The sequence below is a fragment of the Poecilia reticulata genome, chromosome 3 (assembly GCF_904066995.2).
Source record: "Poecilia reticulata chromosome 3, P_reticulata-male-v2, whole genome shotgun sequence".
Classification (NCBI taxonomy): Eukaryota; Metazoa; Chordata; class Actinopteri; order Cyprinodontiformes; family Poeciliidae; genus Poecilia; species Poecilia reticulata.
In genome coordinates this window covers 26,264,812-26,283,843 of record NC_088832.1, presented here as the reverse complement: position 1 = coordinate 26,283,843, position 19,032 = coordinate 26,264,812, and the positions used below count along the sequence as shown (strand labels likewise).

Here is a 19,032-nt window from a genome sequence, read left to right as displayed (position 1 = left end):
CAAGGAGAGCATTTATCAGATAAGGCTTTAAGACTAACTCTGGAGGAGCTGCATAGATTCACAGTTCAGGTGGACAGATCTATTTGTGCACTCCACAAATTTGGCCTTTAATTGAGGCCTTTAAAAAAGAAGAAAAAAAAAAGTCTGATAACTAAAGCCAGATAGGAAACACAATAAATATGGGGAAAAGAGAAACCAAAAATAAACTTTTTAGTGTATATGCAAAACATTGTGTAGAGAGAAAAACTGACACTCCACATCACTCTAAGCACCATGAAACATGAAACATGGTGGTTTTATTCACCTACATATTAAGAAGTAGGTCAGAGTAGATAAAAAGATTAACTGAAATAAATGAAATTTAATATTGGAAGAAAACGTTTTGAAAGATTGAAATGATTTGAACCTGAAATCTGCAGGACAATGACATCCTGTAGCCACATGTATAAAGGCATTAGATCAAATTGTGTCAGGATGTCAAAGTCAAAGTCTGGATCTAAATTCAACTTTGAGCTGCAACACAATTTATTTATTTATTTTTCAATCAAGGGTATGATGAATACTTAGAAATAGTAACAAGATGTTTAATTCTATTTTTTCTGCATTTAAGCCACTTTCTTGTCATTAGTTCATTGGTCTCAATGTTTAGGAGTTTATATCTCACTAGACTGAAGTTTGTTGCTCCAATTATCTCAGTGAATCCTTTCATGTTCCAATTTGCAGGTAGTACCTCTAAAAACAAACACATCAGCTTAGGTACAAAATAGTTCAATTGTTCAGTGTTTTAAAGCTTAAAACAGACTGAGATGAATGCGTGATTCCAAAAAAGAGTGACAGAGAGAGGGATCCTCCATCCTTCCTGGTGGGAGGTTTGAGAGGAGCTGGCAGAGCCGTCCAAACCGACGCATTTTCCTGGCCTGTCCTCCTCCTTCCTTCTCCTCCCTTCCTGTCGGTCTCTCTCTTTTTCCTCCTCTCCTATTTGACCTTTATTCACTCTCCTGCAAAATGTATTTTTTGTCAATTTTGTGCGATAAATCAGTGATGTTAAAAAAACCCCCACTGATATCAGGGCCAGTCATTGAACATGACCGTTTCTGAGGAGTGCCAATTCATTCACTTTCAGAGATTAATTGTTAAGTCCGTTAAGTAGAGTCTGTCTGCTAAACTTCCAATTGCCACTAGATGGCAGAAATTGACCAATGTTTTAATCCGGGGAAGAGTCTGTTCCTAATTTGAAATGTGTCTCGTGAACCTTACAATTTGTTTGCCCTCGAAAGGATATTACTTTTATTGTAAATGACCACAGTTTATTAAGAAAATAAATAAATGCAGTTGAACTGATAGTGGTTTTGTGTTGAAGTCTAAATTAACTCTTATCTTACTGGAGCTTGGACTCGTGGGTTTTTGACAACCCCTCCCACCTCAGTTAATTCGAGGGTGAGACGCGGACGGCTGTTTATTGACTTAATTGCTTTGACAAAAATGTTCACCTTACTGCTGCTAATTTTCGCTTATTGTTTAAATGAAGCGAACTCACATTCACCGAGGATGGTGTTCAAATACGAAGGTAAGACGTGTTTCTATTTTTGTCTTTTTATCGCGTAAATAGACCAAGTTATCTACTCACATCAGCCGTTCACACGATGGCAGGTTGTTCACTACCGTCAGAAGGTGAACGATACGAACTATACAAACATTGCAATTGACAGGAGGAAACTGGAATCGATCTCATAACTTTAGGATTGGAAGACTACTCTTTCCACTGAGCCCTGAGCCTGCTGTAAAGAAAGACAGCAGGCGCTATACATATTTAAAATCGTACTGTAATGATGGCACCATATTGCAATATATACTATATATACAATAGTCTACAGCTACAATACAATATTATGTTGATAATTGCCTGTAAATGGGTGGCAGTGTGGCACACCCCTTAAATGAACCGTATCATGATAGTTTTTTTTTTCAGACCGATCCCAGAAGAGAGTTCTGAACTTAATCTCCTGTGTTCAAGAGCAAAGACTTTAATCTTGAGTTTATCTCTGTGGCTTGTGAGGGTGTAGATCTTTTCAGTTAAATGTTGTTCTACTCTGAAGTACTAAGTTAACAAGGGAGGGTAGTTGTCGGTCTTGAGTTTAACAAATAAAATGTCCATATTTTGATGTGTTTATGGAGATTTTAAGGGGATATGGTGTGATAGACAAAGTAGTGCATAACAGTAATGTGTAGGGAAAACGGTGGTTTATCTATGCAAAAAATAACATTCATTAAATAGTAATCACCATTCTGGTACATTAGAAGCAGAACAGGAATAACAGCTTTGCTAACCAGCCTTGCCCATCTGAACACAGTCATGTCTGCCCATTTTTCTTTGAAAATGAGCTCAAACCCAATAAGATTGGAAAAGACCCCATTTTTGAACATCAAATTTCAGATAATCTTGTTGGAAGGTGAATAACCGCGTCAGTCCCAATTATTTTGCCACCTTTGCAGGATTTCTGCCTTCTCTTTAGCTTCTTCCATATTTATCAGCGCTCACCTGCTTGCCTCGCTCTACTTTCTCAGTCATGGGTCCTAAGTTATGGAACGACTTGCCTTTGCAGATTAGAGAGGCCCCTTCACTGTCCACTTTTAAAGCTCGTCTTCAAACCCATGTATTTTACTTGGCTTTCAACACCAGCGGGATCTAGTTTTACATTTTATTTTTGTTTTTAATCTGTAAGAGTTTTTATTTGTTGTATTTTTTATTGTTATGTTGTGCTTTAATGCACAGCACTTTGTATCAGCTGTGGTTGTTTTAAAGTGCTTATAAATAAAGTTGGTATGGTATGGTACTGACGAAAGGCATTCACACAGCATGATGCTGCCATCACCATGTTTCATCATAGCGATGGCGTGTGCAGGCTGGTGTGGATATTTCCACCAAAACATAATCGGTGAATGCGAAGTGAACGTCATAGAAGCAGATAATGTTTGCAATAATATTGTTGGTAATTCAGTCAAAATAAAATGTGTGTCATATGTTTAACAACCTGTGATTGTGGTATGATCACATGGTTTCTGGTGAAAGACGATTTCCCATAATACCTTAAAAGATTAGTCGTGTACAGCTATCTATAGTGTGTAGCAACAAATGTGATGATGATGTATGTGTGTATATATCAGATATAAACCGAATAGTCAGAGGTGGGAAATTATCAGCAGATGTGAGCAATTAGGCAGCTGCTTTATTATTAAATCCTTAATAGAATATATGTTAAGGATATCCTTAACAGAATATCCTTAACATATATTCAGTTAAGGATGTAACAGAATATCTGTATTCATTCCACATTAAAAGCTTGATGTGTGATTAGTTTCAGGACTCCTTGTTAAATTTTGTAACATGTTTTGATCAAACAGGAAAATACAACAGCAGATCACTTTGGTTGCAGATGTCGATATATAGCGAGGCTGATATTTCCTCAACTTGCCCTTATTTGCAGAGGCTCCAGTTAAAAGGTTTCCATTGCGTCAACAAAATGTGCCTGTTCAGATTCTCTTCGGAGAACGGTCGGCTAATGTTACATCTGTTGAAAAGACCCGTCTGGCTTTCTACAACTTTGATAACACCGGGAAGGTAGTTATTACATTTACATCTGAATAAAACTGAGAAACTTCAGCCATTCCAGAGCTATTCTATTAGTAAGATTAGTTTAGAAGCAAAATAAAAGTCCTATATTGTCTTTCACAGGTTGCTAAAGACACAGAGGTCCAGTGGGAGGATTGCCCCAGCGATGTGAGCATCATAAAGTCATTAGATTCACCAGAAGTTAATCTATCCAGGCATAAAGAAAAATTTTCTCTTGTCACCCAGGGCTGCAAAATTGCAGTGGTTCATCAGAGGGAAAAAGGAAAGCCGCTGTTTGTTTGTACAAGTGCGACCAAAGACAGGACTTCAGATTGCTGTGACCTGGTAGGAAACTGCAGAAGTGTTAACAAGAACTGATAGTTTCGCAGAACAAGTTGTGTTGCACTTCACATGATGCTAAGAAGACAATAGCTCGGCTAATTATAAAACAATTTCATCAAGACAAGTAAAAAAAGGAAATGTTCCTGTTTTTTGTTTCAAACTACTGGGGGGATGCAAGATTTTTTATTGTTAAATCACATTGTGTTGCAAGATTGATTTGTTATTCCTCTTTTTTTTACAGGATTCATCAGGGTCACTCACATGTGATAAAATTGACAATATTAACAATTTTAACATTAAGGAAGGTGAAAAGTCTGCTCTTGATGGTGAGTTTATTTTTACAGACTTTTTTGTTTTGCTCAGCTGTTTCTGCTTTTTGCTTTATGTGTTTTCTCATCCTGTCTGATTTAAATTCTCACAGGTACATTTACTCTCCTCATCCTTATAGGAGCTGTATTTCTTCAATGTCTGTGCTATTATTTGATTCTGTCAGCTTGGATCTAATGGTATTCTCTTTTGCTTTGCTTCTACTCTATGTGGTATTTGTCAGATGGAACCTCAAATTTGAATCTGACCTATAATGTGCACCTGTTCTGTTTCAGAAACTGATGAAAAAACAGATCTCTACCTTACGTCCTCTGGGGCTCATGAGAATGTTGGCATCCACAAGTTTGGAAGTAAAAGAGTGAGACCAGTCAATCATGGGAACGGTATTTACTCTTTTTTTTTTTTTTTTAGCCCTTTAACATTACGTATTTTTGAACATTACATCTGCAATATTAGTAAATACACAGAGTATTTATGGTGTTTAATTGTATCTCAAAATGAATCCAACTGTTTTATAAAGACCTGTTGGAGAACATTTGTTAAACAAAAAAGAGTATCAAGAAGATGAAGGAAAACTGTAGGCGATGTGGAGAAAGTTAAAGGAGGAGACCGAGGCTGATGTTCATCCTCCAGTAGAACAAGGATCCTAAACCTACAACCAGTCCAGGAATTATTTAGATCAAATCATATTCATGTGTTGGAATGGTCCAGTCAAAGTTCTAACCTAAATTCAACTGTGAATCAGTTGCGGAAACTTGAAATGTTTTTTTTTTTTTTTCACAAATGCTTATCATCTAATCTGAATTGACCTTAAGCTACTTTCCACACAAGAATGGGAACAATATTCAGCCTGTAGATGTGCAAATCTGTTAGAGTTCTTGAGCAGATGCCTCACATCTGCTTACCTGAGTTTATAAAGGTGTTTTGACATCAGCAAAATGGCTTCCAGCACTATGAATGCTGGGAGATGCAGTCTGATCTGTTCGCTTTAGAAAAAGGATCCCAAAATCACAGTTATGGTCAATGTTCTATGTTGGGCGGTCACATAAAAATCCCATTAAATCGCATTCAATTTGGTGACTTATTGACCATCTTTGTTTTATCTAATCACATTCTACGTTATTTTGTTTTTCTGTCTGTAGAGCAGTACTATTTGGGATTGGTTCTGAGCAAAAGACAAGAAGAGCCATTGCAGAACAAAGTTTATTCTTTTTATAAGCAGAAAAACAAAGACACAAGCCCGGACTCTAACATGTGGCTCCCCTTTGTCAGCCAGGTTTGCATGGTAAGATACTTAAAATGAGAAAATGTAATCAGATTCACTGCTTATGCTAATCGAAATCTGGATCAGGATGATTGGTCATGCATCTGGTGGCTGTTTCCAGGCTGATATGGGGGGTCCCAAGAACAACCTGCAGTTTAGCTGGACATCTCTGATGAATGCAAGGCTCTACTGTGGTCACAATACAGTGGACAACAAACAGCATTTCTTTGAGCTGGTGGATGTGGCTACTGTACATTCAGACCGTTGGAAGGACACCAGAGTTTATGCACTGTTCAGAAATGAATGGTAAGATGTCAATGTGCAAGAAAAGTCACATTGAAAAATGAAACTGTCTTATTGTTATATTGACTGAAACCAAAGCTCAGTAAAATGTTACATTAAATTGAAGTTGTTCATGTTTTGACATGAACTTAAATTAAATAATGTGCTGTTTGCTAAAGCTCTGGGCTGCCTGGAGCGTTTCTCTAGCACTATTTGAAAAAGTAGCACTTGTGGTATAACCAGAAAGACTTGTCAGCTGTTGTTTGCATGATGAACATTTGCAAGAATCATGTGCAGTCATGAGCAAACAAGGCACAAGTGTATGCAAACATTGTGCAAAAGGACATGTGCAATATAAATTCTGAGGTAAAGTAAGAGGAGTACTCTATGTGATCTCTGTGCTTTGGTTTTTGCAAAGCTGTCAACATGGCCATTGCTAACACTTGCTCCATTTTGTGCAGTTGACTTTTCACAATGTTTCTTAACCACTTTCAGGTCTGCAATCTTTTTTAACCCAAGAGCCACTTCTTTTTGCAACAGTGTCTCTGTGAAACTCTGCTGACTGTCATTTCTTTATGCAGGGGCATGAGTGCTGTGTGCATCTACACAATAGGAGACATCCAAAACGTTTTCACCAGATCTCCCTTTATTGATTCAGACCAGAACGAAGAGGGCAGGAAAAAGGTATACAAGTGAAACTAATTTGTAATAGGAAATGCTCCATTTGGTGTGCAGGCATCTCTGAAGAACTCAGAATAATGTCAAAAGTTAAATTGCTTTGATAATTAAATTCAAAAAGTGACACTTGCTCCATTACATATAGAGTGATTTATTTTAAGTGTTTATTTATGTCTGAAAATGTTTAAAAGGGATTTTTAAAGCTAAAATAGTGTCTTATGTCCTAGAAAACCGATGACTTGACACTTGTCCAGCAGATGGTCACTGACACAACTTGAACTACGTTAAGTAGTTCAAGCTGCAGATGGTTATTGCTCAAGAAGCTGGCCATTCAGGATATTGTTGCCACACATATTGGCAGACAAGGAAACATGTTAGAAAATGTGCACCAGCAAAAGGGATAACTGCTGACTTGAGAGGATTGAAAAGTGAGGCCTGTTTTAGGTGTTTGAGGGAAATTCTTAAGCTATTGAACTACAGCTAGAGCCACTGCTTCAAAAACCACCACACAGCTGTATTCAGGACAGCTGTGAGGTGACACAGCTGTATTCAGGACAGCTGTGAGGTGACACAGCTGTATTCAGGACAGCTGTGAGGTGACACAGCTGTATTCAGGACGGCTGTGAGGTGACACAGCTGTGTCTTGAATACAGGATACAGCTGTCCTCATACATCATGATACGTATTCAGGTCATAGTTGGACACATACCAACTAGTCATGAACACATCAGTTCAGAACTTTAATTTCATTGCTTGGAACTGATGTTGATAGTTGAGTTAACTCTACTATGGAACCAGAGACAATGTCCGAAGCATCTGATCTTGACTAAGCAGAAAAAGGATTTGACTCTTTCTCAGGCCTAAAGTTCACTTTTCAGATGAAAGCAAATGTTTCATTCCACTTTATGAAGTCCCAAGTCAGTGCAACCATCTTCCAGTAAATCTTGGAGCAAGCCATGCTTCCTTTTTTTAGTAGTGTTTTGTAATGTTCAAATTTTCTGGCATGCTTAATTTTGGATTTTTATTAGCTAAAAGCCATCATTACCAAAATTACCACAATAAATGACAGAATTACATCACTCTGTGTAATAAATGAGGTCAGTAGTTTATGATGTTCTTATTTACTATTTATTTAGATACAGCGCTATTCTCTAGAAATTATTCCATGTTTGCATCATATTGAGTTGAAATTACTTCAAGTTTCATATTAAACTGGGAAGATTTCCTTTCCTGTGACACCTTCTCTGTACAAGTTATTGTGTTTTAAATTGTAAATCAGTCTATCGGTAAAAAAGCTTAACAGCACCTCAGGGGGTCACGTCTTAATTAGCAACAAATTAATACAGAATTTTTCTAACGTATGAACTTTGTGCCTTCAGTGTGTTCGTGACAGCACCAAGCTTTCTACTAACATCCTGGGGAGAGTCGAAAAGGTTTTGGAGATGAAGGAGTGGGTGAAGCCCAGGATGGACCCAGTTCTCCTCAACCATCACAACTACACCCGAATCTTTGTTGATGCTTCCCCAGGGAATCAACACGCAGTTATGTTTCTCTCTCTAAGTGAGTGCAAGTTCCCGAAACTAGTTACGAAATGACCGGAAGTTTTCAAGCAACCTTAAGAATGTTCAGATAAACATTTGTAAGTTCAAAAAGTACAGAGGAGTCAAGCCATTGTAGAGTTAGGCTGAGCTGAATGAAAAATGACCTCTGGAAACTGAAGCCAGGCTTCTGGTGCGACTAAATGGGCGGCTTGCTGTATTAGCTGATCTAATTTCATCTTAGTTGAAAATTTTTTTTCTTACATCTTGGAAGTTTTCTGTTTAGTTTTAGATTTACGGTCATGCCTTGAAAGCTTAATTATAACTTGTATTGTGTTAGCAAGTATATATTTGACCTCTTCCCCTTGTTGCTCACACATCAGGTTTTTTTTAAAACAGCAGAGAAACTTGTGCTTCTGAGATGATCTAATGTAGGACCTAAAGCTAATTCAACATGCATCACTAACTCTCTCAGGGATTAGTTTTTTTTTTTTTTATTTTACCATAGGGAAAATCATTAGACTCCCAACTGATTTTTACAAGCCTGCTCACTGTTAAAAAAACAGTCAGTCTCTTATTCCCATGGTGATTTCATTGTTACGGGGAAGGAAAGCGAGTCAACAAAAAGTCCGGGAAAAAAACATTGCATGGTAATAGTTTTGCATGTGACTGAGATAAATAAGCACATGCTTCTCTATCAATGCATGAGCTTGTTGGCAAATACATTTGCTGCCTGGTTCTTTCCTTGTCAGGAGGGATCATTGGTGACTCCTCTAGAAAGCCTATCTAAATGTTTTGCCACTTAAAGCTTCAGCTCTGTCTGGGCTTTTCTGTAAGAGTTTTCCATGTGACTACATGAGGTCACTACTTTGGATATGTTTTGATCAGCAGAGGGAATACGATTCTCAAGTAAGATGTTTGGGCGAATGGCAGTGAAGTTGTCCTGAATAATCCAAAGCATGATGCTTCCTCCTCTGGGCTTGATTGTTCAGACGGTGCTACATCCAGCATTTCTCAGCTAAACTCAGAGAGCCAAGGCGATAAAAAACAAATTGATTTTGGTCTCTTTTGACCATGGCATTTTGTATCATGCCTTTTCTTAGTTATTTATATGTTCACCTGCAAACTTGATTGATTTGTATTAGAGGTGGACATTTATTGTGTAAAGTACTCATTTATGTTTTTTAGTAACATACAAATTAATTTGTTTTATGTAATTTTGGTTTTATGGATTTTTGGATAATATTCTTACTTTACATTAGCATTAAATGATTATTAAAAAAGCAGACTGGTTCTTTTGGGACAAGGATCTAACACGTATTTGCCTCACAGTGTATGTTTTCTTTGGGCTCTGTTATCAGATGATTCAAAAATATGCATGTGTAACTTCCTGGAGGTCAAATATATGCAGTGAAAATTTTGACATCGTTGTGAAGTTGACCAAAAATGGTGCCTGACTCACCACGATAAGTAAAAAATAGCTTTACTGGGTATTAACACAAGATTATTCTATTCTTAGCACAGAACCCTACATTTGTATTTCCAGCTAATAAGAACACAATATTTTAAGCTCAAATATTATATCATACCAACAAAAAAAGAAAAACATAAATGTAAAGTGTGTTTACAAACTGCTAAAGGCTATTTTCAAAAATTTTACTTTTAATCTGATTAATGAGCCCAATAGGCTGTATATTCATTTATTTTGTCCAGTTTCTTCTATTACTGCTGCCTACCAATAAATAGGTTGTTCTTCAAGACGTGTACATCACTTTGGTTGCCTCAGGTTATTTTTTTTAAATGACACAATAATTGATTTGATGTAGCTGTGTGTTTACCTATGATTGTTTCCAAATTTCTTGTCTGGGAAGTGTTGCAGAACATTGAAGTCAAAAGTTAAGATTCATTTACACCCGTAGGGGACAAAAGACGTCTGGGTGTGAAGGCAGGTGTGTGTCATCATCTTCCCTTTGTCTTGTGCCCTTTAACCAGGTAACGGTGCGATTCACAAGGCATTACAGTTGGAAAGTCATTCTTTCATCATCGCTGAGTATCAACCTTTTAACTACTCAGCCCACATCCTCAACTTTGTCCTTAACCCCTTTACTGTGAGTAACAAGTGAACACCTACATGACTGATCCACCCACACAAAAGTATGACTTAGTGTTTAGAATGATTTTATTTAACTATTATTACATGTTTGGAAGAATTATGAAAAAAAAGTGCTTTAAAAAGGTTGTTTTTTTGATAATAAAAACGTTGGTGAACCTTTGTTACAGAAAAAGCTGTACGTGAACTCACAAACTGAGCTGGTCCAAATTGACGTGGGAAACTGTGGCCAGTATGGGAAAAACTGTCCGGACTGTGTTCTGTCCAGAGATCCATACTGCGGCTGGAAAAACAAACAATGCACCTCTGAGACGAGGTAAGATCTCAAGGCTTCAAACCACCACCGATCTCTGTCTTTTGGAGTAAAAAATGATCCAACATAGAGGCTTATCGACACCTCACAGACTCTCTAGCAGAACAGTAAAACTTTAACTAAGTTTGTTACCTAAAAACAAAAGTATTTTTCCAAAAATTAACTTGATCACTATTATTATCTGGTTAAAAAAAGGAATAGGTCAGATAGAATACTTGAGGATTATGTACACATGTGCCATCAAGAGTTTGAATCCTATTATTTTGTATATTTTATCCTTAATTCAAAGGATAATTAGCAGTTCTTCCACTTTGTCAGTGTCCATTGCCACAAAGTGTTGCTTGTATAGTGACTAAACCTTGTGACACATATCCATGGTGATGAAAGACACGGCAGTCAGATCTGCCCCAGCCTGCAGAGTTATCACTGGATACTTATTTTGCAATTGGATCATCTGCTACATGAGTTATAAAAAAAAGCTGCACCTACTGAAGGAAGTTCACGTTCTTTGTAGAGCAGTTCTTTGACACTGTGTAATACTTCAATATCAGTGTTGATTATATAAATATATAAAAATCATTCAGCAGAATTTCGTTTCATGGTGCATACACGTATAACAAGTAGGTGAATCTGATGACATTTTATGTTTCTTATCTAGCCAGTTGTAACAATTGTCTTTTTGTGAACCATTTTGCTGCTTAACTCTGTACCAATGCTGAAGCTTATTGGTCAGATTGCAGTGTAGCAGACTGCGCAGGCACAAAAACGTTGCAGTTTATCTTAGCTTTATTTGCACACCGCTTTGAATTCTGACCAGAACTTAACACCAACGATGATAAAATCAGGTGCACAAAATGGTAGAACAGTAACAACTTGCTTCTCTTTCTCCTGTCTGTAACACGTCATAGCATTTCCTACGATTCTCACTTTCTGCATGTTTCCGTAAAATGTAGGGAGCAGAAACGTTTTATAGGGATCTGCGAACTATCTGTAGAAGAACTGAAAACTATGCCAAACTTTATATTAAATCAAGGTTGCGCCTCGGTTATTGTGGTTTACCTAAATTCCAAAAAATGACTAACAAAGAACTGGGTTTTACAGATCATTTTGATTCATAGTGCATCACCTTTGAGGGGAAAACCCACTCCCTCATGCCTCTCCCCCGTCTAACCATTCCCACGGAGGTGTGAGTGGGGGAAGTGAAACTGTCGTTTTATATCAAGATAAAATTACAATCTTTTTTTATAGGAATGTATTCATTCCAGTTATTTACAAAACAGAGATTAACCTTAAATGTAATTCCAAGATTCTGTAGAAGACGGGTCCATTAATGATTAAATAAACAATGGAATCCAACTTTGTCTAAAATCAGTTCAGATAAATCCAGTTCATCCCAAAGTCGTCCAGTTAAATCAAATACTGTCAGTCTGAAGTGAAGCGGCTAACTGGATAGAGTAAATGACTTTTCAGTCTTTGTTACTACTATAACAAATTGTAAGCCTAAATCCAACAAAATCTTTGTTCAACTCTTTATCAAAGGAGTTTTTATTACATGAAGTTAATTCCTGTCATATTACTACAGGGAACTTTTTTTTTTTATCATGTGGTAGTTTGGAGTTACCCACAAAATGTGACTGCATGTGACTCATATACAAACAATAAACAGGTTAGTTAGTTGGTTAGTTAGTTTAGTTAGCAACAGACATTTGCTTACTCTTTGAACAGCTAAGTGAAAACTGTAACAATGCAGTTGCTGCATTGTTGCAGAGGCAGGGGAAATGCAGTCATTTCCGTCTTTTTTTTTTTCTTCCATTTTACGAGACCCTCTGAAACCACACAACAGCATCTGCATACACAGTATGTAGTGTGACAGGTTGCAAGCTCTGGATAGGAAAGCTAAGAGCGAGGGGTGTTAGATGATTGATTATGAAAACTTTATTCACAGCCTTGAGTTGGTTTAAGGCCACGGACTGCTTGTGGGCTCAAGGAAAGGCTGACAAAGGGCAATTAACAGAAGACAGTGAGGGGAAACTTATTAACTCTTTGAATTAATATGGGTTACACCAGATTTAATTCCGCTTTGGGATCAAGCGGTAAAGTATAGTTAAGATGCAATTTGCATTTTTAAAGATGGCAAGCACTTCATGTAGCATGACTGACTGACGTTACTTCTGTTTTGCAGTGGTGCACGTCAAGATGTGGTCCACGGAAACCATAGCATTTGCTCAGAAGACCCAGCATCACCACTTCCACGCTTAGCTGGAGGTACTGACATATTTATGAGTGTACTTACCTGTTTTATTTTAAATCAAGACTGTCAAGTGTAAATGTATAAAGAAACAGGTCTTTGCTTTGGGTTCAAGGTGACTGAGGTAACTAACATCAATGCATTCAAAGTATTTTTATTGTTTCAAAACATAAAAAAAACTAGAGCTTTTCAGAAATATGCCTGCTTGTGTTTTACATTCAGAAAACAATTATTTTACCTTTTATACCAAGCTCTAACCAGATGCTCTTTAACCAATAAACAAAAGCAAGCCAAAATGAAATTAATTAAGTCATGAAGGGTTCTGTTTTACTCACGATGTGATCTATCTTGTGACTTCTGTATTTTTTTTTTTGGTTCTTGTGTCATTTGACTTATCAGCAACTTCCTCTGTTTGTTGAGAATATAAAGCTTCCACTGAATCAGCTACTTAGTTGATTTATGCAAAGTATGACTTTGCATGATATTGTCCTGCTGATAGTTTGATCATATACTGTACAGTTCATGGATACATGCAGGCAGGGACCCTTAAATTACTGCATTAACAGGCATGGAGGTGATTCATCATTATTCCTAATCCACAGCAGTTTGGTGTTGGTATACATCCTGCATATCTACTTGTAGACATTGTAAATAATCCATCTTGCTATCAATGGAATGAACTTTAGTATAATATAGCAGAATCTTTTCTTTATTTAGCTCTCATAACTACCAACTCGGTCAGTCGGCTCTCTGCAGTTAGCTATGCAACACCTCCTTTATAACAAGCTGTCCACAACCTCTGTATAGCCTCAGAGGCCATCCTGTATAGCCTCAGAGGCCGTTCTTATCACCATCAGAAACTGAAAAAAAAAAAAAAACCTTTTTATCATGGAGCCAAAACTAAATGTTTATTTTCCTGGAGGAAAAAAGGCCGCTCTGAACCTGTGCTGAGTCATTCTTGAACTTTCATGAAGATTGAGGATGAAAGTAGCTCATTAAATGAGTAAATAATGTAAACCTCCCAGTCAGTGTGGGGGTCTTGTTATCAAGAGATGCAGGACTGGTTTATCTACAGTGGGATGATAGGAATTTATTACGCAGCTTGCTTGAGTCATTTACCCGGCTGGACAGTTTCCTCTGAAACACACTAGGTGAAAACAAATCTGATAAATAGCAAATTAGATTAAGTTTCTGGTACTTATGATTTTGACTTTAACCAGTGCTAGACTTCCCTTTAAGTCTTTAACAACAGGACTACTGTTTTTGTTTTAGTAAATACTGTTATTTTGTCTTAAGGGAACTATTATCGTTGGCTTGGTCACATCTTGTTCTCCTGTGAAAAAAAATTTGAAGTGCAACAAATATTTGGTCTCCGTTTAGACTATGACTATTCAAGTGTGCTGTCTGAGATAACCTTATCTCACATCCTCTAACTGATTCTAGTGCTAAGAGAGCTTCCTGTATTTTCCTATTACGGCTGATTTCAGCATCCAGAAAAATGCCTTCCATTCGGCTTTTATTTGACCAACTTACAAATGTCCAGATATTTGGATTAGCTCTGTTTTTTTTCTTAAACCGGTGTTGTTCTTACCAAACACATCAGATCCAATGAAAATATTTCTTTAAGTTTCCCAGGTTTTATATTGCTCTTACTTAGATCCTATTCCTTCTCGTTCCACATTCTGAGTTGTTTTAGCTGTTTCCGGCTTCGGTTAAGTTTTTTGGGGTTTCCTTTTTATTTTTCAGAGAACTTTGGTTCCCACAGCCTGACACCTGTTCTCAATTTTGGTTCTGCAGCTCCTCAATATTTTGAGGTTATATTATGTTTTACCAAAGGTTCATCTAACCTACTTAGAATATCCTCAAAGGTTTTTGACAGGAGGGTAGGCTACAATAGGTCATTGCTGAAAAGCTGGGTGTTAAGAAAAACACTGTAGTCAAGCATATTACTGGAAAGTTTAATGCAAGGAAAACATGTGGGAGCAAAAGGTTCACGAGCAACAGTGATAACTGTGGCATAAAGAAGCTTGTGCATGGATCAAACTGATCAAATTGTGAAGAGAATTTGATCAGGTAAGATACTTTTGCTTAGTAGACTCTCTTTTCAAAGTAAAGTACTTTTTTTTTCATTTGGAAGTCAAAGTCCCAGAGTTGGAAGAAAGCAGCTCTCTAGGGAAATTAACAAAAACATGTTCAAACTAAAGGTGGTGATGACAAAAGGAAGGAAGATCAATGTCAAAATAAAGCAGGAGAATTAGTCAACCAGAACATGAAACATAGAGAAACAAAGGAAATATGAGAAAAAAATCTAAATAGAAAAAAGGAACTATTTTTTCTGCTGCAACGGGTGGTTCTGTTCACTGACAGACGACGCCCCGAGGGCTTATCGGTGTATAGCACACTTCATATCTGGTAAAAAGCCCAATCTTTAGTGGCCTAATTTCCCAGTAACGACGCAACCACAGGCTTCTCAGAATTACTTTACGTAGGTTACAGTTCTGATTGTATCTAAAGAGAAGTTATATTTTACTCACGAAAAACAAACGCACAAAAAAAATCTTCTGACTGCATCAAATACACAGTTTGTCCATACAAACTACAGAAAGTAGCACCTGTAGCACCTGTAGCACCTGAAGTTTTCTACTTTTTTTCTGTTTAAAGCAGCATAAACTGCTTTAAAAAGACTGGGAAGTATCTCTTTGAACATCAATTTTCAGACATTATCAAAAAGGTCTAAGCACATGAATATGTTTTAATTTCAACCACACTTTTGCGACTCCAGCTGCATGTGTACGGTTATCTTTATAGTGTAATTGTAAAACTCTTCTCCACTTTCCAACAACTTTTCTTCCACTATTGCCTCGTGCTTAGCCCTAATTATCTTCTCATGACCAGCTTGTAACGAAGTGAAGGCATGAGAACTAGATAAGCAAGAGACTAACTGAAACTAAAATAATGTTATTTAAATAAAACATGACAAACACAAATGGAAAATGACCTAGAGAAAAAAAAAAACATGACATCAGGACAGCTATAATCCACAAGCAAAGAAGCAAATAGTATGAATAGCAGAAACCTGTGGAGCATAAAATCCAATGACAAACACCACAGAATGATGCCACCACATTTCACTGCAGCGCCAAACTTTTTTTTTTTTGTCTTACCAGAGCACCTGCTTACACATATCTGGTGTCCTATAAAATACTTATTTTATTAAAGTATTCTTTGATACACTTTTCACCTTCTTATTTGGAAAAAAAAAGATCAACTTTATCATTTTTAGTTCACTTCACAATTATGTGCTACTTTGTGTTTGTCTACCAATGAAATTCCAGTTAAATTTCTTGTAAGTGTATTGTTGTAATGTGCAAAACACCAGACTGATAAAACAAAGTGAATACATTACTTTCTTTCCACTGTCAGTAAAACGATCTCATCCTTCCTGTTTTGAAGGAGAATGTTAGATCACAAGCACCAAGTTAAATAACACATTTATCAAGGGCACATTTTAGAAACAAAGATGCAATAAATTCTGAACTCATATTTTTGTTTTTTAGGCACCAAAAGTCATGTAGACAACTCAGTGAAAAGCATGACAGTTCCCTCTGAGTCCAGCTACTTCCTGCGATGTCCAGTGTCATCCCATCATGCCCAGTATACCTGGAAAACTCCTGGAGGCTCCAGTTCCTGTAACCCGAGGGACGACCAGTGTCTTCTGCTGATCGACAGCATGACTCCCAGTCAAGAGGGAGTGTATAAATGTGAGTCTGAGGAAATGGGCTATCGAAAAGTCCTGGCACAGTACAAGCTGAGATCTTCATCTGCAGGCCAGATATTTGGTCCAACTGTCTGGATCCTTATTGCAGCAGTCTTCAAAAGTGTCTGGTTTTAGTCCTGAGCCTTTAAGCACATTTTTCTTTAATTGCAGCAAATTAAATCTTGAAGAAGATCTATCAGAGCTTGAGGTCGGTGTAGTCAAACAGGCTAGACAAAGTGAAAATATTGTTGCAAAAACAAAGAAAAAATAATCATGGTGAAAGAATGTGAAACAGACTCAAAAGTTATTTGAGCAGCAGCACTGTTCTCATGTTTAGATGTTCCTTTACGCTATTTACTAGATATTTTTAAAAAAATGTTATGGACATTTATTTCAAGATGATCATTATTGATGTAACAACGCACATCTGTTAAAAACCGGAAAAGGGCTTCAGGAAGTCTATAAAAGGACCTGTAAAAGGATTTCCATTTACAGATCAGGTGCTTTTATGGACTTCCTGAAAAAGTAAGTCCATACTTGGACTTCCTAGAATAGACTTTCTGAAATAAGAAGTCCATACTTCCCTTTTCAGTACAAAAAAGAAGTATGCTACATCCATTTGCCACAAAACGCAGTCTGAAATGTCGGAAAAAATAATAATAATTAATTTAATTTACATTTACCTGCAACCTACCATCACCAATTAGATTCCTTTTGATTGAAGCGATGATAAATTCTGATTGGGGCGATTATGAGAGGGAAGTGTAAACTCACATTATTGAATCAAGACAAATTTAATGACATGCTACAGCAGCAGAGCCACGCAGGTGCAGAAAGGCCCAACGTTATCATCCTCCTGAGTAAATCTGATGAGGTCATTTGGCTCTGGGGGAACTGCCCAACACACACTTTCTATTCCTCACACAACTGCACCAGGATTAGGGTGAGTGTGGTCCCGCAGCCGTAGCTGCATGTTAGGTCTAACATGCATGCACATACAGCTGCCAGATTCAGCTGAATGTGCAAGTGACTAAAGGTGAAGGTGAAGGGCATGATTATCACAGTGAAAGTTGAAAGTAGTTTTTAGTATTTAAAGCTGGGAAACACTGATTGTAGTCAAAATAATCCAGGATTTATATCAGTATTAAAGATCCATTTTTGTGTTTTACAGGTGGGCTTAGTTAGTTTCAGAATAAACTCATTTGTAGCCCGTAGTCAGTCATCACAAACCCAACATTAAAAGGATCATTAATATTGTTTTGTTTACATCTTTAAGTGTCTTTCAGTGACTTTTTTTTACAGTGTTTAATCATATTTCCAAATAGTTGCGTAAAGTTTTATCAGAAATCAACTGGAAATGTATATTTAGACATGTTGGAAATATGTGATGTTCTTGAAATATGCAATGTTGAAAATATATCACAGTAGCACCTAAGCCTTATAAAGTTATATATACTGCTCAAAAAAAAGGGAACACTTAAACAACACAATATAACTCCAAGTAAATCAAACTTCTGTGAAATCAAACTATCCACTTAGGAAGCAACACTGATTGACCCGACGAGGGTCCCCGTTGTCAATCAGTGTTGCTTCCTAAGTGGACAGTTTGATTTCACAGAAGTTTGATTTACTTGGAGTTATATTGTGTTGTTTAAGTGTTCCCTTTATTTTTTTGAGCAGTGTATATAAATGGACGAAAAATACAGCGCTTTGCAATTACATTCCATCTTTTTACTGGTTCACTGGCAGAAGGTGGAGGGGCTCGATCTTTTCACAGATTGTTTCATATTGTACACATATGTAAAAGTTTGGTAAACGTTACATACCCCATCATCAAGGGAAATGATCTGTGGTAACATGTGGTCTTAATCATTCACAAACAAATATGGTTTATGTCATGTGCGATAAGTAACTATAGGGACACGTATGCACTTATGCTGGAACTACCTCATTGACCATGACCTTTGAATTCCACCGCTTTGAGCCATTCTGTATTACTGAAGGACTTTTTCTAGAGAACTCAAAAGTACATTATTTTTGAAATGTTGTTTATAAATATATTTTTCATGCATAGTGTAAGATAGCTGGACCAACACTGAATATTGCAGTTTATTTGTCAAAAAGATATTTGAATTTTTTTAGTGTTGGAGTATAAAAGATGTATAATCTTCTATAAAGAAATAAGAAAAAATATATTTTTAATATCTCAGTCATTTCTTGTGATATTTTCTTTGCTTCTACCATTTGAAGAGTAATCAGGGTGATTGTAAGATTTTAAGAAAACTTTCATTCATTAATCGTTACTCTGTTGATAATTGTTTTTTATGAATCCTACTTAATAAAACATTTTCTTAATGAACAAACTGTTTTTGATTCAATAAATAATCTTCACAATTTTCTGTTCCAAGTTAAATTGCCTCTGTGATACACAATATCAGAGAAGCAAAAGTCTCAGTAATACCCAAAAGATTGGCATTGAAAGACAGGTGGCTCTACAAAATATTGACTCTGAGTGACTGAATATAAATGTAACATTTTTGCAGATTTCCATTTGTGTGAGCTT

General features: G+C 36.8%; 1 protein-coding gene across 1 annotated transcript; it reads left to right on the top strand.

Moving 5' to 3' along the window:
- Positions 1-1,087: 1,087 nt before the first annotated feature.
- Positions 1,088-18,832, top strand: LOC103462612 (semaphorin-7A). The gene is made up of 14 exons (XM_008405511.3): positions 1,088-1,567; positions 3,486-3,619; positions 3,734-3,778; positions 3,857-3,955; positions 4,194-4,278; positions 4,555-4,662; positions 5,422-5,564; positions 5,665-5,849; positions 6,407-6,509; positions 7,883-8,063; positions 10,034-10,149; positions 10,322-10,467; positions 12,647-12,729; positions 16,270-18,832. Exons 1-14 carry the CDS (start codon positions 1,483-1,485, stop codon positions 16,602-16,604), a joined length of 1,848 nt encoding a protein of 615 aa, XP_008403733.2. The 5' UTR covers positions 1,088-1,482; the 3' UTR covers positions 16,605-18,832.
- Positions 18,833-19,032: the final 200 nt, after the last annotated feature.